General features: G+C 33.4%; 1 protein-coding gene and 1 long non-coding RNA gene across 4 annotated transcripts in view; both read left to right on the plus strand.

Moving 5' to 3' along the window:
* LOC101898210 (zinc finger protein 69 homolog) overlaps nucleotides 1-24,370 on the plus strand; it is an 87,058-nt gene extending 62,688 nt beyond the window's left edge. For 2 of the 3 annotated variants that reach the window (XM_059118609.1, XM_059118610.1), the window contains exons 4-8: nucleotides 15,612-15,744; nucleotides 15,876-15,970; nucleotides 16,040-16,509; nucleotides 18,604-18,800; nucleotides 23,456-24,370. In XM_059118609.1, the coding sequence (XP_058974592.1) occupies nucleotides 15,612-15,744; nucleotides 15,876-15,970; nucleotides 16,040-16,509; nucleotides 18,604-18,800; nucleotides 23,456-23,865 (1,305 nt within the window). In that variant the 3' untranslated portion in view covers nucleotides 23,866-24,370. The remainder of the gene's footprint in view (nucleotides 1-15,611; nucleotides 15,745-15,875; nucleotides 15,971-16,039; nucleotides 16,510-18,603; nucleotides 18,801-23,455) is intronic. The other variant, XM_059118611.1, reaches the window with a different exon arrangement.
* LOC105262111 (uncharacterized) lies at nucleotides 8,646-10,416 on the plus strand. The gene is made up of 3 exons (XR_891665.3): nucleotides 8,646-9,474; nucleotides 9,555-9,690; nucleotides 9,814-10,416. It is a non-coding gene; the product is annotated as an uncharacterized LOC105262111 (long non-coding RNA).
* Nucleotides 24,371-24,761: the final 391 nt, after the last annotated feature.

Genomic DNA, 24,761 nt, shown 5'->3' on the forward strand with positions numbered 1-24,761 from the left:
TGCAGTTGTTTTATACGTTTAAAGGTCATTTGCTGTGGTGTCTTAGTGGTAAAATTTAAAATAAAAGCCATAGACTTTACAATGGGCATATTATCAGGTCTTTCGTAAAATTTATTTTGTTATATGTTATTCCTTCCTAAGATAAAAAGATGAACGTTGTTTTCAAATTGGACAAAATATTAGGGTCCAGAAGTGAGTTTTGCGTACGACTATGCCAACATGAGGCATAGAACGAAATTAATGAGATAACATTATTTAATAGTTCGATGCAGTGCTGAAAATATATGCTTTAATGCTCCTTGTAGGCATTGATAAATCGTGATTTTCGATTTAAATGTTCAGGGATATTTCGACTGAAAACTAAATCTGTTGTAAAATGTGTCACCTAAATGAACAATAATGTAGATGGGCTAATCAGCATTCACAGGATTAGAAGTTTGAGCATTGGTTTAAAATATCTTGCCGGATTAGGAATTGCGAGTTAACTTTTTAATTGGTTCTTCTGCAATGTATGTTCTAATATAGTTTAGCCGAATCATGACCTTCAAACGGCCAATGAAACCGTCACACGCTGCCCGAATGTTGCTCTGCGGTATTTTGTCCCATTCCCGGCGAAGCGCTTGCTTGAAGTGATCGATAGTGGCAGCCGTGCTTTCCAAAATACTCCAGACACAATAGTCCAACGGATTGGTATCCGGAGATTGTGATGGCGGAGAGCGACCATCGGCTGTTATGGCGGCGCACACCATCACCATGGCCGGCGCTTGGGTTCTGGTGGCCAACCGAAGGTGCACATTTTGTTAGGTCGTTTACAAACTGCTGGACAACGAATGTTTTCTCATCGGAGAAAACCAAATTCGGCAGTTCACCACTTTCAGCCAAGCGAAGCAACTCTTTAGCTGCGGTTGCGGAGTAAGTTCTTGCACTTTTTGGAATTTCAATGGCTTTACCCCGAGCACATTTTTCAATATTTGCCGAATGGAAGAGCTGTCGGACGAGTGGCTTAGAAATGACAGCAGTCTGAAGTTGGTTGCAGTTTTTTCATCTCACCCTGTATAGAGCAGATTTTACTCTCGTCCAAACACAAGCAAAGCCTATTCACTCTTATTCGAGTGACAAAAATAGAGTATACTCTAGTTCTTTTCTTTTGCTAGCAGATGTCTTCACTCTCGAATTCGAGCGACTTTCACACTTTACTCGAATTTGAGCGATCAATGCATACCCGCGTGACTTCACTGAGCATAATTTTCTCCACACTTTTGGAAGAACATAAAGGACGACTCTCTGCCACGTATTGCTTTAAAGTTTTCCATGAATCTGATTTAACGAAGGCTGAGTATTATACTCGTAACCTTCGGTTCACTTCGAGTTAAATAATGACGTCGCAAAAAGTAGAGTATACTCGAGTTCTTTTGTCATTCCGTTTGTAAATCCTCGAAATATTTATGACAGACCCAGGATTTGCGTAAAATTCTATGGCGATTTAGCGACGTCCGTCTGTCTGTCTGTCCGTCTGTTGTAATCACGCAATCTTTCGAAAGAATTGAGTTAGAAGGCTAAAATTTTGCACACATGTGTATTTTGCCAATAGGTCCACGTTTTCGTATAGCCTCCATATAACGGTACCTCCCGATATTATTTTGATTTTTTTGCGACGATATTCACCCTAATTGTTTCAAATTTCGTATTCGAAGTTTGTAGTGGGTACTACGGCCTATGCCTATGAATTTCGTATGTCCACGTCTTCGTATAACCCCCATAAACTGTACCTCCCGATAGTTGGTATTTTGATGATTTTAGCGACATTATTCATCCGATTTTTTTTAAATTTCATATTCTAAGTTTGCAATAGGTACTACACCCTATGCCTAAAAAGAATTCAGGTTCTCGTCCCCCGTATAAAGGTATAACAGTATATTTCGTAATTTTTCAAGTTCTTTCCAAATGTTGGAGGGTATTAAAAGTTCGAACCAGCCGAAAAGTTCGAACAGACCCGCTTTACTTAACTTGGTGTGATTTTCTTCACACTTACAATTGGACTCACTGAAAAACAATGAAATCAGAAAGTAACAAAATTGGACCCTGCTAAAGTATTTCATGTACCTGATTTTGCCGAGGCTGAGTATCGAACTTGGAATCTTCGGTTTACTGGGTAACGAGTTAAATAATGTTTTTGAGGAATACTCCATTCCTTTCACACAAAGGAAGTTTTTTTTACATTACATTACAATTGACCCTCTCATGTGTTTTCCGCATTGGCCGCAAAGATTATGACTCTGACTTTCAATATTTTTCTGGGGTTTTCGATCATAAAAACCTCCTGTATAGGAAATGTTTTACCTCATTTCATTAAATGGAGATGTTATTTATCTTCTCTAAAATGTTTTAAAAACAAAATTAAAGTTTTGTGATCATTTAAATCAATAGTAGTTTAGACAGTTTTATCACTTAAACACTTCTGTAAGATAGTCTACTACAGCCTAGTAAATGACTTTAAACGTTATAAATTATACCAAATTTTGCAATTTATTAATAATCAAGTACTATTTAATTGCGATGACAAGACACATTTCCGAGTTTTCCCTGACTCTCCTAAGATTATTATTATTTTTACAATTATTATTTCAGCGAACGTGAAACATGTTTTCCCTCCAAAATAAAATGTAAACGTCTAACAACAAATGGTGATGGGTTTTGAAATAACAAACTTTACTAACCAATATTCTAACAAAACAAATAACATTAACATTCTAAAACCAGTGTTGGCTGGGCCTCACCACGTTCTTAAGCATTGGCTTAGGGATTATAAGAGTTTTCCATTTTAAATAAGTACCTACCAGTGTTGGCTGGTTTGAAGTGTACCTAAATCCAAAGTGTTGGCTTTGGTATAAGATTATAACAGTATACCAGTGTTGGCTGGTATATAAAATATAATTTTGAGACATAAACCAGTGTTGGCTGGTTTAATTTTCAAAAAATCAAAATTTTTATTGTATATCAAGTTTTAAAATATGTAGAAAATTTAAACATTTAAACATTAAATCGCACAAACATTGAATAGAAACATTGGTTTCCATTCAAAAGTATTAAGTATTTATACAATGTGAATTTTTAAAAACATGATCAGGAGATGATTGATTTTAATATATATTTTTTTTAAATATAATATTTTTTATATTTAAGAAATCTTTATCCTAAGTTATTTAGTTTTTTATTTTTTAATCGTTCAGATTAAGTAATATGTTTATTTATATAAAATTTGTTTCTAAGTTTTTACTTATAATCATATATTTTTTTGTTAGATACATTTAATTTTTTAAAAATTATTTTTATTTTTTTTTTTTTATTGTATAGAGTTTTAATTTTGATTTTAAAAATATGTAAATTTCAAATGGATTTTGTTGTCAATTTTATTTAAAAACAAAATTTGTATAATATGACTGTCTGTGCTCTTTTTATTGCCATGGTCAGAAGAGGACATCGTGAGGTCCATCTATGTATATAAGACCTCTTCATTTATAGAAAACATGTGGAGGATTTTCTATGTATATGGAAGTTCTTTTCTGGGTTTTCTATGTAGATAAGACCTCTTGTGGGTCTTCTATGTATGGGGGTCCTCTTAAGGGATTTCTATATGCAGAAGACCCCTTGAGGGTCTTCTATGTATAATGGACCCCTTGAGGGTGTTATATGTATAGAAGATTTCTTGTGGGTCTCCTATGTATAAAAGCCCTTTTGGGGGTCTTTGAAGGTCTTCTATGTATAGATGACTCCTTGATGGACTTCCATGTATAGAAGACCTTTTGAGGGTTCTTTATGTATAGTAGACCTTTTGAGGGCCTTTTATGTATTCAAGACATTTTGAGGTTCTTCTATATATAGAAGTCGTCATGAGGGGTTTCTGCGTATAGAGGACCTGTTGGGGATTTTTTATGTGTAGAAGTCCTTATGAGGGGTTTCTATGTATAGAAAACCTCATGATAGGTTTCTGTGTATAGAAAACCTCATGATAGGTTTCTGTGTATAGAAAACCTCATGAGGAGTTTCTGTGTAAAGAAAAAAGAGTAAAAGAGTTTGTGGGTCTTCAATGCATAGAAAACCCTATGAGGATCTTCAATGTATAGAAGACCTCATGAGGTTCTTCAATGCATAAAAGACCCCATGAGGGGTTTTAATCTATAGAAGACCCTTTGTGGGTCTTCTATGATAGAACGTCCCTTGAGGGTATTCTATGTATAGAAGACCTCCTGATGTTTTTTTTGCCTCTGAAGGTATTTTTTTATTTTCCTAGCTCAAGGCATAAAAAGGGTGCAAACACAGTTATTTATTCTTAATTATACCCTAAGCCATATGGCTATATCATTTAATATGACCAAAACGTCTCATCGAATTAACGGTTTTAGTCCCTTGGTCTCATTGAACGAAATCCGTCCGTCCGTCTGCCTGACGATAATTCTCGAAGGGAGTATCCTATTTGCCCGATAGTCCTCAAATTACACACATCACAATATTTGTATTAACCCAAGGTCTGGTGTGAAGATGGAATATATCTATCCATTCCCTCTGGTACCTCCCCAAAAGTGTTCATAAAACGCGAAATTAATATCCGATTCCATTCAGACTTGACACATCTCAATTATTTCCATTGACCCAAATTCTGTTATAAAGATGGTAGAGATCGGGCTATTCCTTCTGGTAACTTCCCCACAAAGGGTCAATGTTTTGAATAACCAAAATGATTATAAAATCCGTAATAGGCCTCCGATTGTCTTCATATTTCACTTATCCCATTATTTCTACTAACACTAGATTTGCTGTGAAGATGGGATATATCGGTCCACTTTATCAAGTACCTCCCCCATAAAAGGTTTAAATTTTGAATATTTATGAAGCTCATGAAGCGCGGAATTAACATCGGATTCACACTTGGTACATCTCAATATTTCCATCAACTCAGTAGCATCCGGTCTCTTCATATTTCACACATCCTATTATTTCTACTAACACTAGATCTGATGTGAAGATTGGATATATCTGCCTACTTCTTCCGGTACCTCCCCCATAAAGGGTCTAAATTTTGAATATCCATGAAGCTCATTCATACATTGGTACATCTCAATATTTCTTTCAACACAAGATATGGCAAATATCGAACCATTTCTTCTGATACCGGACAATTTCTTCTGATACCTCCCCCATGTAGGATTCAAGATTTTGACAACCAGAAACCTGAGATAAATGTGGAATTTATGATTTCGCATAAAATTTGATATAAATCGATGTTCATGTAAGTTTGTCCATACCAATATTTTTATTTGTATTAGATGAAGTATGAAAATTTAGAACTTAGGTCCACTATATTTTTTACAAATTATCCCATATCTAATATAAAGTGCAGGAACTAGTCGATATAGTCCAAACTTGCCACATCGCAATATTTATATCATAATTATTTAGGTTCGATATGAAATGGACAGTATTCTCTCGGAACCAACTCCATAAAGGGTCAACAGTTTGAATGATCAAAACAAAAGACAAAATTTTTTGAAATAATTTTGTAGTTGCAAAATGTCAGGTTCAATCCCATTATTATTGTTTCACTAAAAACAACGTTTGTTTATTAGTGGAGAACTATTTAAATAATCGAACATTGGCTGAGGATATATATCTGTCGGCCAAACCGACTGATACTTTTTTTACTTGTGTTTTTTTTTATAATTTCATAATTTTATAGGGACCTACTTTTCAAAACGAGATACTGTTGGGTTTCTCTACAAATCCGAAAATCTCATTGGAGATTTTTGTTAAAAGAAACAACGACTTAAGCTTGCATTTTCAAATTGTATTATATACAACAAAAAAAATATATATATAAAAAAAACTAAAATAATTTTTATATATCAAAAGATAATCTCTTTTCAAATGTTGATTTTAAATAGTGTTGAAAAATTACGTAAAATATAACAATTTTGAAACTTAAAATGTCGCAATGAAATACAAACACTATTTACAAAATCCATTTGAAATAAGACTACCGCCCCCCACCCCCCAAAAAAAATATATCTATCGAATGTTTCTTTTCTTTTTCTTTAATTTCGAACATTTTTTGCACAAAATTCTTTCCATAGGTGGACTTAGTATCTTGTCCTTTATGTAATAAAACATTTTCAGGGAACTCATCCTTGATCTCACATATACGTAATCATGCAGCTGAAGTGCTAATATTTACAGTAATATGTGCTACTTTTTTCTCCATATCTATTAGTATTATATGTATATATATATAAAACAAAATTATGATATTTTTACTAACCTCAAACATTCTCAAAAAATTATAAAAGTAAACACCAACAGACACACAATTATACCTACTAATCTACTGTTTAAGAAAATCCAAGAAAAAAAGAGTGAAATTTCAAAATTTTATGCTAGACTTTGTGTTTGGCAGTAAGATGAGATGTGTGGAGTGTTATTCGTAATTAGGATTAATTATGTATGTGTATTTATTTTAATCAATCTTTAATGATGGATGAATTTTTGGACAATCAATTACCTGAAGTGTTGGCCTCAAGTAGTCGTTACGATGTCTAATATCAGATTCTGAAAAAAAATTTGTTTCACTATTCTTTTGTTGGAAAGAAAAAAAAGAGGCAAATATTTCTAAATAACCATACTTTGTTCTCAAACATGCTGCTTTTTATTTTTGCGGAATGCAATGAAATCAATTTCAATATTAAACTGAAAATTGATTACTATAAATAATTAAATTTTTTCTAGCCGTCGGAAAAAAATTCTTTTTTGAATTGCCGACGGCTTTTGCACAACTGTCAAATTGGTTTTATAGGATGCCAAATAAATATCCAAAGTTTCTACATTGCAATGGTCTGTATCACGCTTAAATAAGGCGCGAAAATGGACAATGTCTTCATGCGTCTGAATGTATATACATGCAGGGTGAGATAAAAAAAACTGCAACAAAGTCAAACACCATAACTTTTATATATATATTTTTTAAATTTTATTGAATGAAAGCAAAAAATGCCGGAAAAAGCATCAAATTTTAGAATAAATTTCGATTTGTTCGAATTGGTCACCTTTGGCACGAACTATGGTCTTCAAACGGCCAATGAAACTGTCATACGCTGCCCGAATGTTGCTCTGCGGTATTTTGGCTTGTTCCCGGCGAAGCGCTTGCTTGAGGTGATCGACATTTTGGTAGGCCATTGTGCTCTGGAAATGAAGCGAGGAACCTCATTTTGTAACCATTCGTGGGTGGCGCGTGCTGAGGGCGATAATGTTGAGTCCTATTGGAATGTCCAAGGTCTGCGGCAAAAATATTTGCGTGCCCAAGGCTCTAATACACCTTCCAGAATATTTTCGCGACAATATTCGGCAATAATTCTGATGCCCAAGGCTTTAATACATCCTCCAGAATATTTTCGCGATAATATTCGGCATTTATTCTGATGCCCAAGGCTTTAATACACCATTCAGAATATTTTCGCGATAATATTCGGCATTTATTCTAATGCCGAAGGCTTTAATACGCCCTCCAGAATATTTTTGCGATAATATTCGGCATTTATTTTAATGCCAAGGCTTTAATACACCCTCCAGAGTATTTTCGCGATAATATTCGGTATTTATTCTGATGCCCAAGGCTTTAATACACCCTCCAGAGTATTTTCACGATAATATTCTGCATTTATTCTGATGCCACAGTCGATTAATACGAGCGGAAGGCGACCATGGCCGGCGCTTGAGTTCTGGTGGTCAACCGAAGATGCACATTTTCAGCTGACCTCTTTGGCAAGTAAATTTTTTTGTTTACAAACTGCTGGACAATGAATGTTTTCTCATCGGAGAAAAGCAAATTCGGCAGTTCACCACTTTCGGCCAAGCGAAGCAACTCTTTAGCTCTTTTGAGTCTATTTTCTTTCTGTTGCGATGTAAGTTCTTGCACTTTTTGGAATTTCAATGGCTTTACCCGAAGCCCCTTTTTCAATATTTGCCGAATAGAATCTTGCGATGGCTCACGAGTTATTTTTCGGCCACTGCGACGCGGGTTTCGATCAAGTCTCTTCTTAACTTTTCGAACCATTTCTGGTGATATTGCCCTACTGTTTTCTTCATTCCACTTTCTTGTCGTCGGGCTGCGCTACCAGTATCACGGTAACGAGCGATGGTACGAGACACAAAAGATTTATTTCACAAAGTGCTCTAACGATAGCCATTTATGGTTTTCCAGCCAAATATAAAGAAATCACACTATCGCGCTTTAATTCCATCACGAATAACTTTTTTTCTGACTTTGGTTGCAGTTTTTTTTATCTCACCCAGTAGGAGTGTATTACGCGGGTCCAATGGTCAAGTTATGAAATAGTTTAAAGAAACTGATTCTCACTTCCATTTATCACCTTTTCTTAACAATTAAAACAAAATTCTACCGTTTCTGAAATTAGTACTAAAGCAGAGAAAATTTTGAAAAAAAACTAAATAAAAGCATAAAAAAGTAACGCTTTCAAGGAATAAACCATCAATTCATCCATCAAAATACAATGTGCATGCTAATATAGGGTATACAAATAAAAATCAGTTTTTTTATTTTTATTGAAAAACAAAAACAAATATTTAAATTAAATAAGAAAATAAAAAAATTAAATGAGAAAAAAGGCGGCCAGTATGTTGGTACTGGCGGCTGGTTAGTGTACAAAAGTTCGTCAAATTGTAGGAAAGAGATTTTCACAAATAAGGCGCCTGGATTGGTACAATGACTATAAGTATTTTTTCGTATTTGTTTTAGCGTATTTCGTGTGTATAACAGTTTGTATAACACTATAAAAACTAGGTATAACAATTGTATTATCTTAACAATCAGTAGAACAATATTTAAATTGTATATTTATGTGTATAACAGTTTGTATAACAGTATGAAAGTGTGTATAACAGTTTCAATAACATGTTATAAACACTTTTCCAATCCAAAATTGTCATAACTTAACATTTTGTGATTGTATAACACTTTGTATAACAGTTTTCGTTTTTGATAAAAATCTTAAAATTTTTTTCATTTTATTCTCTGACACTCAGTTTATCCCACTTTATGTTCCTCTTGATCCCATAGTATTTTTTGGTTTCAGTTATTTTATGTATATATGTATGTATGTATTTTTGTATAAATTTCCAAACCAAATGTGAGGCTTGAGTATAGGAGAGAAGGTTAGGTTCGCGTTTTTTTTTTTTGTATGAGATTTCTCAATGGATGATGTGTGGAATAAAAGATCAATGAAAAAGATGAAGTTCCCCACAAGAAAAACATCGTTTTGGATCGACTAAACACAAAGCTGCTGGCTGGCTGGCTGGACCCTGATATAATTATATATCCCCTACATGCTACAAACAATAAAAATCACAACAGCAACAACATTGAATCGTCCTAATCCCCATCAGGATGAAGGTTATGTGGAGCTCCAGGTACGTAGCGTTGTAATTCCAATTGGTAAGGGAATAGTTATCCAGTAATCACTATTTGGTTTGCTCTTCTTTACTTTCAGGCTGTATAGAAATTGTTTTTTCCACTTTCAGAAAATCAAAATCGAAACAGAAGAAACGGATTGAACCCAAGAAAAAAAACACAACAAATGAAAAAAGTACTGTATAACAGTTTATCTAAAAAAAGGGGAATATAATGTAATTAATTTTTCAACTTTTGTTTCTTTCGTTCGTTGCTGCCTTTAGTTAAGTTAATGAACTAATCAAAATATTTACTTTTGTCTTTTCCTATCTGTCTATTCTGGTAACATATGTATTCAGTATATAGGCCAGCTACAGCTGCTTGCATCAAAGAATTAAGGAGAAAGAGCTATCCTAGAGGCTTTGGCAAGGACATGTGGTCCCCAGGCTATTTTGTAAATCACAACAATGTCATCATCGCAAAATCCCTTTATATCACGTTCTTCTTCCATCTATTTAGAGATCTCTAATGAAAAAGTACTGTATAAACTAGTTTTTTTGCTTGTATTTTCTAACCTTTATGAAGAGTATTTAGACATGGATCTATGGTAAACGATTGGAGTGTTGGCTCCAATGGAAAAGGATTTTTAAATATTTAATTTAAATCTATATATAATATATACTAAATATTTTAACACATAACACAAATCTTATAATACCACCCCTAACACATGACTAAACCCCCCAAAAAATTAACATTTTATTAACAGTTATATATATAACAAACTCTATTAACAACAAACAATTTAACTATTTGGAGGAGAAAACAAAAAAAATGTTTCATAAAATCAATATAAACATGATTACGTAAGGAAAATTTAAAAGATATCCTTATATGTTTTAAATATGTACAACCCTTTTTCAATGATAGCTACAAAATAATGTATAATTTTGTAAAGTAATGTCATAACGATTAAAGAAAAAGAAAAGATTTATAATGATCTTTATTGCTTTCAATATGTTTTTTATAACTCAAAATTTTATAAAAACCCTAAAAATGTATTTTTTCGCTACAATATTCTAAGTTTTTAAAAAATTCTATAAATCTATAAATAATATATTTTATAATTCTTTCTTGTTACAAATTCTGGTTGCTGATAAGAAAGTGAATATGATAAAAATCACCATTATCAAAACGCATCTAAAATGTCGGTGTTAAAAAATATCTAAACTTTATAAACAGCCTTTAAATTCCTCCAGAATGTACTGTTTAGTTGTTCCAATCATTAAAGCAAAAACTTAGTTTTTAAAATAATTTTCTTAGAAGCAACCAGACTTTATAAAAATATTTAAATTACTATTCCGAAATCTCACAAACAAAGAGGAAAAAATGATTTTTTAAAAGACAGATGAAGAAGAATTTACATTTGCCTCATTCATCTCCCGTCTTGCCATAAAAGTCGGTTTTTTCTGTCTCTACGAGATTCCTGTTATAAGAGTATACAATGAAATTATTATTTTATATTTATTATGAAATGTCTATATAAACCTATACGTTTGACTAATGATATTGTAATGTTATTATAACACTGCTATTCTTAAGTATACAAATTCATTTCGATCGAAATTTATTCTAGAATTTGATTTTTGCTCTTCTTTACACTATGAAACTATGGTGAAAAGTACATGTTGTATTAGGAGTCTCAGCAAAAAGGTCAGATGTGTTTCAATATCTATTTTGCAAAATTTTCATCGAAGACACCATATATAAATGTTGAGATGATTTTTACATCTCCCTTGGACTGTCTACTGAATAGAAGTGCTTTAATGATAGAAGAAGTACCACAAACAGATCTAATAGTGAGCTGATCTTTGTTGAATTTGTGATTCTCTTTGGATAACGTCAAAGACTTCCCCAAGGATCTTTGAATTAAATATCAAGCCCAATGTTTGCTTCTCTCGTTCAGAATGTGAATCCTTATCGTATACTTTGACAGAGTTAACTGAAGATTTCACTCCTGCAAAAAATTATGATGGTAGCTGAAAATTCAGCGATTGTCTAGCAGATATTTTAGAAACCATTGTCCAGATCCAAAAATTTGACCGGTTGGATGAGTATCACACACCGGGCACACATATTCGGAATTTTCGAAAATACGACTTGAGGCGACGGCACCATCCTCAACGTAATTGCGCTAAAACTACCATTGATTGTCTAAACAGCCGACGTTCTTCAGTTGCAATAGATGGAGGGTGGATTTCGAGAATCTAGAGGTTTTCTCGTATAGCGTTGGACCTCCCCCTCTCTAGATTATATATAAAACCTTCCTGACACCCCAGAATGGGGAGTTTAATCCACCATATGATGGTTTGGATGACTCCACGATGACACACATAAGCACTGCAACGAACACATATGGTTATGCTGACGTACCGGAAGGACCTTCGCCTCCTCATGTAAATGGTTCACTCAGAAACAATTCCTGTGTTCTAAAACCACTGTCAAAATTTAGACTGATGATGATCAGCTGCCAATTATTTAATTATTGCCACCAGCTTTCTTGAAGTAAGATCTTCGAAAACTGTCGATATTATATCTACTAGACAAATCTATTGACAGACTGATTAACATAGAACCACATCCAGCTAATAACATCACCCACCCAAGCTTGTTATGTCAACGTTTATAATTTGAAAAATATTGAATGTGGCAGTATTTCGATTCGCAGTGATAGATAGATGTTTAGTGCTTTTATTTTACCATCTATCATACTAACTAGGTCATATTAAGATTATCCTTCCTTTTGTAACTCATCGAAATATTCTTAGTCCAATTATATAAATTTTAAGTTTATTAAGCCATGTCCGTCCGTCTATTGAAATCGCGCTAGAGTTCAAACGACTTGCGATAGGTGGCTAAGATTTCGCATAGAGCTGTATTTTGACAGATCAAATTCAAGGGAGGGCTATATCGAAGATCAATATCAGATAGGCCCCATTAAACGGTACCTCCTGACATGAAGTAGTTGAATAAATTTTGCCACATTGCCCAACGAAATTGTTTGAAGTGTGAAGGTTTCTTAGTATGCACTGCACCTTCTTGCGGAACAGTCCGCCTGCTTACAACAGTACCTCCCTATTTTTGGTAGTTTGAACTTAATCGCTTTCTTTTGTTCATGTTCAAATATTCTGTTTTTTTTTTTTACCAAAATATTAAAAATTAACTTAATCCCAATTCGGTAATTTTTAGAATATGGATGCATTTTATCTGAGCTCAGAAGAGCTTTACAGAAGAAATCAAAACAAAAATATTTTCACCAAATAAAGTAGTGTAAAAAAGAGCAAAGCTATTATTTTAATCGGTAATTCAAAATGTTGATGTTTTATATTAAAAACTGTACTACAATGTAAATAGCTTATAAGTAGACCAATTAAAGTTCAGTGCTAAAAAATGTCAAATAGATTATAGGAAAGAAAAAAATGGGTTTATGGGGGAAAATGGGGCCAAGAAAAGTCTATATTTGCCTCAAACATCTTCTTTCCGTCTCATGAAATTAGTGGATCTTCCAAAATTTATCTGAAACTGTATAAATAATAGAGAGAGTATGAAGTTAAGGCAATGGCAGAATACTCCAGACTTAAGCAATCAACAAAACATATTTATATAATTGTTTTTAATAACACTACAGTCCTACAGTGTAGGTCCCCATTTTGTATTATATATTTTTAAGATTTACTTCAGAGATGAGAAATTTTTAATTGTATGGCTGTAAAATAAACATTTTTATATGTCAAAATTGTTAAACGTAAGGATGGATGTCAGTAAGAGTAGTAGAGAACCCTTTTAGACATTTAACAATACAAGGATATTTTAGTAATTAAACGTCGGGATCGTTATATATTGTTTAATCTTAACACTCTAAAAAGCTCATCTAAAATAGGATATTATTAAAAAAAAATCATTCTGAAAGATTTGGTATGAGGTGGCAGACTCAGCCAGACAATTATAAGATTTCTAAAATAATATCACTGTGCGACAAAATTTAAAAATTTTAATTAATAACGGCGAAAATCCAGCAAATTATGAAAGAAGAGCTAAGAAGAAGATACGTGAAAGTTTACAACGAAAAGTATTCAACGTAGGGGGGACAATTTCCCCCTCTTCCAAACATTTGGAAATTTTCGGATAGGATTCCACGGAATCCTTGCGTTTTTTGTATATAGTGTCTTTGGCAATATTTCAGATAAAAATACGAGGATTTTTTTCCACTTAATCGAGTCGACAAAATGGCTAATACGCTTAAAAACTTCCTTTAAACTGTATCGTAGCAAGTCAACACATTCCACAAAATTATTAGTCATGAAATTTTACGACATGTCCTAGAAGACACTAAGAGTCTAAATCTTACCTAAACGCCAGGAATCCATATTTATTAAAAACACATTTTAGGGCTAAAGAAGTACTTTATGTGATTTTGTGTAAAAATCTCCAATAAAGTATCATTTTGGAAGGAAGGCGTAACAGACAAAATTATTCCTTATCAAAACTATAAGCTACCAAAGAAAAGAAATCTCTATTTCCACGGTGTGTCAAAAAAATATTTCCATCAAAGTTCCCAAAACAAAATCGAAAATACTTCTTGATTTTTTTCGGGCTTTTTTTTCCAGTTGACGCCTGAAAGTAACATAAAATTTCATTTTAGGCGGAAGTTGTTAAAAGAAAAAATGTTCTCCACAAAATTTCACTATAAATCTTAGAATAAACCATGTATCTAGGTACAATAGTTTTGTATGGAATTTACATTCAAAATTGATATACTAAAAGTGAAAATAATGTCTTTGCTTTCACATGCACATATCCAATCCGAGTCAAAATTTCCAATTATATTTCATTGTTTGGGGAAAGTATCAGAGTAAGAATTATTCTAAATCAAATTTCATTGTGAGTCTCTGATGCACTGGAATTTGTATACTTAATATGTACCATAAAAAATAGCATAAATTCTTATTATTCTGAAAATTTTTATTTCTGAAAAATTTATCATTTTTTCCAAATCGCTGCAATCTTTCTTATAGTTTCACGTTACAATAGCCAATCTGCGTTGTGGAAAATGCCAAGTAGACCCCCGATAGTACTCGTTTATAGATCGCAGACCCAAAGGAGTTTCGGCTTAGGCTTTTATTTCGATTTGACCATGAATAAAGGAGGGACCCCTATAGTTTGAGATATATTTGACAATATTTAAGATAAAGCTTTGAAATTTTATAAAAATCATTAGATTATATCCAGAATAATTGGTACAGAAAATGGTCATATCGGGCCTTTTTTTGGAATACTCCCCTTGTTAGGATAACTCCGATTTCAAATATTGTTTACGTTTTGCCCATGTTTTCCATTTAATTTAGCCAAATGTTGGCATTTTGAGCTTCTGTTATGTAGAAATGTTTTTTTACAAAAAACTATCAATATAGGTTTACCTTTTGGTACAGGCGTTCTAGAATTATACCCCTGATTTTAGTTATTCCCAGAGTCTTTGTCATATTTTCCCCATCTTAAGATGTTGCATGTAGCACTGAGTACTTAGAAAAATTAATAATTAAGAATAATTAATTAAGTAATAAATGTCAATTTCCCCAGAATTTTCAGAAAACTTAAATTAAATTCGAAATTATAAAGCAAACTAAATTTTATATATAAAAAAATATTTAAAGTTTTGAAAAAAAAAACAAAAAACATTATTTTATTAAATCCTTTGTAAAAGCTCTAAGCTTACATTGAAAATTTGCATGGCAATATATTGTTTCTGTAATAGTTTAAATGACAAAATGTAATTTCGAAAAATATCAAACAAAAAAAAAAAAAATATGTCGAAGCATAACAATATTTGAGAGATTCGCAATCGCACAATACGCGAACGAAAAAAGACAAAATCAAAAATAGTATTTATTTTCACACAAAGAAAACCCCCCAAATCTCTTGCTGTACTTTTTCACACTCACATTTAGTCACACATCCATACATCTCTAGAAAAAAAACTTGCTAATGAATCACACACACATACACCAACTCTAACATACACACACATACATGTCACACACACACATCTACTATCATCTTTCCTTCTATCCTAAATCTTACGCAAAATTTTATTCTTTAGGTGGACCTAATATTTAACGAAGAAGGCTCATGTCCTCTGTGTAATAAGACGTTTTCGCGGAAATCTTCGTTGATAACACACATACGCAATCATGCGGCCGAAAGGAAATTTGTTTGTAATTATTGTAATAAAGGTAAATCGAAAGATAGAAGTATTAAAAAAATGTGAAACCAAAATTTCAAATACTAAACCAACCATTTCGTCGTATTTCCCCAACAATTCCCACCAAATGTATATGCGTATTTGGTTAAAATCCACATTTAGGTTTTACTCAAGCGGCCAATTTACGGAACCATGAACGCATTCACACCAACGACCGACCCTATGTGTGCGTGGATTGTGGCAAAACATTTACCCAGGTGAGTGGTTGTAGACATTTGATTTTATATGTCTTACCAAATAAATTGTTCCTCTCTTCACCCGGCCAGATTACGAACCTCAACAATCACCGGCGTTTACACACGGGCGAAAGACCATTTGTGTGCATTGAACCGGAGTGTGGACGCTCCTTTGCCCAGGTCACTAATCTCAACAATCACATGAAAACCCACCACAAAGTCCAGCAATACTGTTGCAATCAATGTCCGAAGAAATTCACCCAGGTCACCTCACTGAATCAGCATCTGCAAGCGCATGCGGGCATCACCGGCTACTATTGCCCCCGTTGTCCGGAGAAGACGTTCAAACAGCAATCCCAGCTGCACACGCACATGAAAACCCACGGCCTGCAATATCCATTCGAGTGCACGAAATGCGACGAGAAATTCTTGCAACAGACCCATTTGGAGACCCACCTCAAGATGCACGAAGAATTCAAATACAAATGCAATATATGTCCGAGTTCGTTTAATCAGGAGTCATTGCTAAAGAAGCATGAACAACGTCATTTAGAGGGCAGGTGCTGGCTAAAGAACCAAAAACGCTTAGTTATATTAAATTTAGAATAATCGAAGAATTGAGTCGATGGCCAAATTTTCGATTCTTGTTTCTAAAACAAGCTTTTTAGAAAAAAATAATTGATTTTGTTGTGAGCTATAATGGAGCAAGTCCCTGTTAATATGCCTAAAGAAAGCCAGTGTTTTCAAAGAACTCATTTTTCTTTCCGCAATCTTTCAGCGTGTGAATTTTAACGGCAGGAAACGCCTATAAGGATCTCCTATAGTCAGAAGAATTTAACCCAGTCTTTGTAGTTAGAAACCTAAAAGGGATTCCTTATATAGAAATATTCTGGATGACCCTACTGAGAGTATTTATTTTCACATTGAAGACTTATAGGCAAAAAGACCTTTTGAGGGTCTCATAAAATAAGAAAATCCTTATCGATCGTCCATTTTTCAGAAGCCATCTTGTGGATCGTCTATCTATCAGACCACCTCCATGACAATTATCACTCTTGAGAGTCCCCCACATTCCTCTTAAAAGTTTCCGAAATATATATCATTCTCAGGGACTACAAAATGTCCTTTAAGAGGCATTTTGCATAAAGGGCCTCGTGAAAGTTTTTTTTTAAAATAGAAACTCATTTTTAGGTTTTTCTTTAAGTTGAATACATCTTAAATGCTCTAATAGAGAGAAAACTTCATGACTGATTTCCATAAATATAATAGCTCTACAAGGACAATCTTGGGTATCTTCTATAAATAGAGAAAAAGGGCTCTCATTTACAGAAAATATTCAAGAGGATATTTTTTTAAAGGAAAGAAAAATGTAATATTTTTTTTTGCTTCTAAAGATTTTAGACTCTTTGGAATATCTGTATTGTTTTGAGAGCCTTTAAAAAAATAAAAAAAATCTTGATGGTCCTCGGCACTTAAGTTGCTTCTTGAAAGTCTTCTATTGTTGGGAGACCCTTTACCTCTTTTCTATATATTTAAATCTTTTACATATATTCTGTAGGTATAAAATATTGCTACACAGTCATTCTGTAATGAGAAGAGGTTCTTGTCTTCTGTTGAAAGAAGACATTTTCTGGTCTTTCACAGATAGAAGAAATTTTGCAAAATTGTTATGGATAGACAGGCTACAACTTTTACATATCCTCTATGGATGTTTGATCATTTTTAGGCTCTCTATCCATAGGTCCTCTATCCTTCACGGGGCATATATAATTTTATATATTAATGGTAGACTTAGGTACAAACTTTTTCGAAAAGTGTTGCCTTCTTTGTATAGTATTTTGTTGTTTCAAAATGGTCAGGCTTAATCCCATTATTGTTGTTTTTATAAAAACAACGTTTGTTTATTAGTGGAGAACGATGGTAATGTTTACCAGGGTGTAAGGCAGGGAATACCTAGGTTTCGGAAAAAGCCATCAATCCTCATCAGTTTCCTTGTTTTATGTCTGGAATATTTTCCCCAGAAGTTATTTTAAAAATAACTTCTATGACCTGACCATAACTTTTTCATTGAGTCTTTTGATGGCTATAATGGGCTTACTATAGTAAAATGGGTCACTTTGATAGCATGCATCCCAAAAAGCTATTGTAGATATAAAGAAGAACTTCTGAGGGGTAATTGTACTAAGAGAACCTCTTGATGAGCCTGTTCTGTGGCCATAAGATCTTTTGAGGACCTTTCAAAGTCTTCAAGCTCTGCACGCAGAGTGAAAGACTATAAAGCCTTTTGTAGAAGAGCATCAAGAGTCATGCATGCATACATTATTCCTAAAAGCTTTTCTCACAATAAAAAAGCTTTTGCAGTCCATCTGCGGATGGAATTCTTTTAGGGTCTCCTTTTAACAAAATACCTCATTCTCAGGGTCTTCTATAGATAAATAAAATATATTTTTGTAGACTATTGTGGGACTTTTTTAAGTATGTTTTAGTCACACCAAAATCAAATAAAAAAATTCCGTCTCGATTTCTAAATTTTGCAATATGCTAATCCCAACATATGGTTTTTACGTAGAAATCCAATAAATTATTTAAATGTTATTCATATATTAAAATTGTTACTAATTAATTTCTTTTTCTCTTTACCATCCCCCATATAGATACCTCACTTGCCCTGTGGCCAGTTGTAATGAGGCCTTTGCTGTTCGCCAACATCTCTCGAAACATTTGTTAAATAGTCATTCACATACAGAACTACCGCCTCCAAAACGATCTAAGAAATGCATCACACTGCAACCGCCTCAGCAACCATTGGCAATGGTCGGCCAACCGCTATCGCTACAACACGCTCCCCAACGTATGTTTATAAAAGACGAAGATGATGATTCGTAAAAACCACACACACACATAAAACAGAAAACAATGAATTATAAAAACACCTCTATCCTAAGGAAAAAAAAAAACAACTAAAATTATATCCCTGCGCCCCACCTAACAAATCCCCGCAATTGTAAAAACAAGAAAATATGTCCCAATATCCTCATTATTATTTTTTTTCTCTCTTTTGAATTAAGAAAATAATTCTTCTTCTATATTAACAAACAACATAACATCATATTCAAAATCTAAACGCGCTTAAAGATGGAGATTTTTGGAAGTCTTCTATTGTTTGATAATTTTTATTTAGCGGCAAATGGAAATTTGTTACCATCAACCTACTCCCATTACCCCCAATATCATACCTCAACTCCTTTTTCTTTGTGCATTATGTCCTTTTTTCTTGTATTTCTTTTTTTTCTCCATTATTTCTATGTTTTACACCAACAATTTAGTGTAATTGGTAAATGGATGTGAGAGAAGTTGAAAATTTAACGATCATCAGTTTTAAATGCAAATTAAGTTAAGTGTATAAACAATATATAATTTATACAAAAATATGTATAAAATTTTATAGAATAAATTTGAAATTTTTTCTAATTACATTACAACAGATGTATATTGATATGTGCTAGAGATAATGAAGTAGATGAATGTTGAAAAAAAAAAAAAAAAAAAACAAATTCAAAGGTTTTTTGCCCGATTAAGGATTTTATGGGATTATTTAAGATTTAAACTTTTTTATTATTCAACTAAAATATTCTAAGCTGAATAGTTATGCATGAGGTTCGATAGATTACTTACTCTCCATTTAAGGCAATTTTAAAGGTATTTAGTTTTAACGTTAAATTTTGCATCAACTACCATCCAGATAGATGTACTCGGATAATTTCATCCGTTCCATCTCTTCTATAGAGCGCTCTTAGAGATAATAAGCTTTTTAGTCCATTTTAAGATGCTGAGACAAGTAAATGCAATCTTCTGCAAGAATTGTGAGATAAAAAAACTGCAACAAAGTCAAACGCCATAGTTTTTAAATTTTATTAAATGAAAGCAAAAAAAATGTCGCAAAATATCATCAAATTTTAAAACAAGTTTAGATTTGTTCGGTCACCTTTGGCACGAATTATGGCCTTCAAATGTCCAATGGAACCGTCACACGATGCCCGAATGTTGCTCATCGGTATTTTGGCCCATTCGCGGCGAAGCACTTGCTTGAGGTGATCGACACTTTGTTTTTTTTTTTGTGCCAACCTTGCTTTCCAAAAAACTCTAGACACAATAGTCCAACGGATTGGTATCCGGAGATTTTGGTGGCCATTGTGTGCTGGAAATGAAGTGAGGAACCTCATTTTGTAACCATTCTTGGGTGGCGCGTGCTGACAGACAAATATACAAGTGTTGCGAACATTTTTATATTTAGTCCATCCCTACTCCCGATTTCGACTATAATCTCCTAATTACTGCTTTAGTAACATGCAGCAAGCAGATGCATGCAAAGTTCCTAACATAGACAATTTTTTGAATATCCGTCATTAAAAAACACGGCCACGTGAACTGTTATCGGAATAAAAATAATTTTAATCGACATTTACAATCCTTCCCATTTACATTCTGTTCGATTGAGGCAGTCATCTCCAAATCTAAACCATATTAACCCCTTGTGCAATAGTCATGCGATACCTGGCCACAGTCGCAAAACTATGAATAACCTTAAAAACAATTTTAGGTATCTGGAAGGCTAAAGGGGTTTATTCTGATTTCGCTTTCGTTTTGCCTGTGAAAAAAGTTTTGGGACTTCGATTGCGAATGTCTTTAACCAGTGGCATCCGCCAAAACGAGCCATTGTGACTACAACTGCTATTTTTAAACCCTCCACCATAGTATGGAGGGTATATTAAGTTTGTCATTACATTTGTAAGATCCCACAAAGGATTTTTATTCTTGATCAGCATAAAATTCTATGTCGATTTAGCGATGTCCGTCCGTCTGTGGAACAAATTGAAGTAGATTGATGAAATTTTACTCAAATGTAACTTATGTCTGCAGGACTTTTGGTATTGAAAATGGGCCGTGTAGGTCCTCGTTTAGGTATAGCCCCCATATAAAGGATACCTCGTGATATTCGGTATTTTGATGATTTTAGCGACATTATTCTACGATATTGTTTCAAATTTATTTTTTGAAGTTCATAATGGATACTACAGCCTAAGACAGAAAATTGTCTTAATTGGTAATTGAATATACCCAAAGATAACAGCTTCATTCGGCATTTTTAAGATTTAACAGAATTTTTAACGGATTTTATTGTTTTTGAGAATTGCCAAATTCGTTGCAAATGGTGGAGGGTATTCAAAGCTCGGCCCGGCCGAAATTACAACCATCTCAAGTGATGACACGTGGTCACCTTCCAATTACCTTTATGCTTGGCAAGTCTACGTGGATACCAAGGCCAGCAGATCATATGTCGCACGATTAAAATGGGAGACAAGACTGAATCCTTTCCCATTTTAAACCACCACCACCAGCTAACGACCTAACTGCTAGATTCATAGAGGAGTCATCATCAACAAATGCTTCCGGAACATTCATCTGAAATCATCCGCTACAATATTAAATGAGTCACTTTTCACTTCCTGAATGTGCGAACATATCCGCATTGGATGTGCAAACATATCCGCATTGAAATATAAGGCCAAATGTTGTTCCCTCCTTAGCTCCGGTATGGTCTTCCTTTCTTAGGGATATTTAATGCAGAAATGTTGTAAGCATAGCAAAACAATGCGCTCATAGTTCCAACGGGTCTTGACCATATGACCGGTGTGGATCACGTCCCTGGAAGATCCATCACCCATCAATCGTCTATTTTGATAATCTGTCCTCATGAATACTCAGGAGTGAGATGAGAGATACCACGTAGTATGGTGGCATGTTCGCTTGCTGAAAAGGCATTTTGAACATTTTCATCATTTCTCGGCCAATATGTTCCAAAGTTAGTTGGACAAAAACTATAAAGATTTGTTTAGGTAATCACAGAAGTGTTACCCATAGCTTCCATCCCCCAGCAGGTTCTAAATCTGTAGTATAGAAGAAAATAGAAAATATCCCTAAATCACTATAAAAACTCAATAATCCTATGAGTCCTTGACGTTGAACATATCACTTGTACCCCGTATTTCGGTATGTTTGTCTAAGTTGGCAAGTTGGATGTAGAAATCGGATGAAGTCTCAAAACCTTCACCTACTCCTTCAAAGACAAAGAGGCCTGGAATTCAATAAAAAATGAATTTGATCGAAAATATCCCTGCAGATTTCTGTAGAATAGTATGGCCGCTATAAAATCTCAATAATCCTATGAGTCCTTGACGTTGAACATTTCACTTGTGCCCTATATTTCGGCATGTTTGCCTAAGTTTTTGAAGTTGGATGTAGAAACCCAATAAAGTCTCAAAAACTTCACATACCTATAGTGTTCCTTCAAAGACAAAGGGGACTACAATTCAACAAAACATTTTCCTACAGATTTATTTAGAATAGCATAGCCGTTAAGGCGTCATAAAAACTCAATAATTCTATGAGGCTTGACGTTGAGTATTTCATTTTGTCACGATAGCTCTACTTGTATGTTCATCTTATTCTTATATAGATATCTGATTCAGGTTATTTTATTAACAGAACATTTAATTGAACTTAATTTAACTCATATGTGTGAGGACTTTGAATTTTACGATTTTGTACCCAATTTTTTTATTTCAACAATTATACGTCTGCAAATTGACTTCAAAAATCTCTTATCTTTGGTTTTTTTGTTTTCTGCGATTGGCATTTTTCCGAAAATATCTCCGAAAATATACCTCATTTCTTTTAATGATCATTAGTTTATTGCTTTAAATTTTTTAATGTGGCCTCTTATTTTGAGATTTTTTATTTCTTTAAAGACTTTATAATGGTTTCTAAAAAAATATACTAACAAATTATTTAATAATACTTTTAAATTTTCTTACACATGGCTTTATGAATTATTTTTAAGATTTTCATAAGAAAATAATGTATACGATAACATGTTTTCTCTTTATTCGATATGGAAATAAACAAAATAATTTTAAATAACATATTTTTTAGGACTAATATTTTCAATACTAATTAAAGTAATTTGTTTTTTTTTTAAATAATTAAACTTTTTTAACTTTTTTTGAAACATGCAGTTGAATTTGGACAGTTTGTAAGATGCAAAGAACCAAATATCGAAGTAAGCCTTACAAATTGTCACAATTCTACTGCATCTCTTTTTCTTTATTTATTTCTTTTCATGCTCTGCATTCATGATTTATTAATATTTTTGATTTTCTCTTTGCTCCTCATCCCTCCTGTGTTTTCCATTTGACTATTTTGCAATCGAATACCCTTTCCCCTTACCCAAGTCCCTTCCGTGGATACTTCACTGTAACTCTGTTGACCATGTTTCCGGAATCGATAAATACAAACCATAACCACCAAACCAAATCTCAATATTTTTTTTTCTTTACCCTATGGCCCCCTTATTTTCAACTCACCTGTTTCTCTTTATCTTTCTCTCTCTCTCTCACATTCTCTTCCCCCCTCGGTTCAATTGTGCCCGTTTTGTTTCTCTCATAGGTGGTCGTCCTCCTAAAAATAAATCAAAGGCTAATGCATTGAATATACCATCGTTGATCAAAGTCGATATAAATGATGTTCTGCCTTATAATCAAAGCGTTTTGAGCAATGTCAGTGGGTTGTCAATACCGCAACAGATCAATCAACACCTGCAACAGCAACAACAGGCCCAACAGCAGGCCCAGCAACAACTACTGCAGCAAGTTCAACAACAGGCCCAGCAAGCAGCCCAACAAGCTGCCCAGCAAGCAGCAGCAGCGGCGGCCGCCCAACAGCAGCAACAACAGGCCCAACAGCATGCTCAGCAACAATTGGACCAACAGCAGCAGCAACAACTGGATCAACAACAACAACTGCTGCTGGGCAATCAAGTGAAAGTCCGCTACATACCCAATACCCAGATCAAATAAAATCCCATCAAAATGTTTATCATGGTGGGATGTGCATTCCCCACCTGGAAGGGCAAGATAATTTCATTGATGTCTTCACAGTTAAACCCAAAACTATGTTTTTATCTATATCTCAGCTATTATAAGGAAATATTTTTTATGACATTGTTTTATATTTAAAATAAAAAAATAACAATAATTCTCTCCATACATTAATGTAAAACTATTTTTATATATAGTATTCAAATTTGTTTTGAAATTTATGTTTATTCGTCTTGAGATATTAACAAAAAAAAAAAAAATGTAAATGAAATGCAATAAGGCAACGTCCTCCTATTCTCCCCTTATTTGATATGTGTAAACGAAACCCTATTTGTTTTTTAATAACTGAAACTGGTTTTGTTGATTTTAAACAAAAAAAGAAAAATAAAAATAAGATAATTAAACTAATAATAAATATAATTAAATTAAGAATCTACAAATAAATAATAATGTGAACAATTTAGTGACAAAAAGTATAAAATAAAATTAATAATTGTAAGTTTAAATAGTTTATAATATAAACAGAAATTTTTAGATGTATAACATATCTTCGAAATTTTTTAAATAAATTTATAACTAATGAGAAAAAAATTAATAATATAAAAAAGTTGTGAGCAATTTATAAAAAAAAAAAACATTTTGTGAGGAAGAAGGAAGTTGGCAAAGCAGGCAAAAAGGACGAATCCTGTTCAAAAAGCACGATTAGATTGAATTTTGGCCGATACACCCGAACATTGTCTAGAAGCAAGTATGTCATATTTGGTGAAAATTGAAATTGAAAAAATATCAAATATAGTTATAGCCATAGTACAATGAAAAGAAGGTAGGTCAACTTTGAAAAAAATGCAAGTATAGAGGTCTACCTGTTTGGCTTG

The sequence above is a fragment of the Musca domestica genome, unplaced genomic scaffold (genome assembly GCF_030504385.1).
Source record: "Musca domestica strain aabys unplaced genomic scaffold, Musca_domestica.polishedcontigs.V.1.1 13, whole genome shotgun sequence".
In the NCBI taxonomy this organism is placed as follows: domain Eukaryota; kingdom Metazoa; phylum Arthropoda; class Insecta; order Diptera; family Muscidae; genus Musca; species Musca domestica.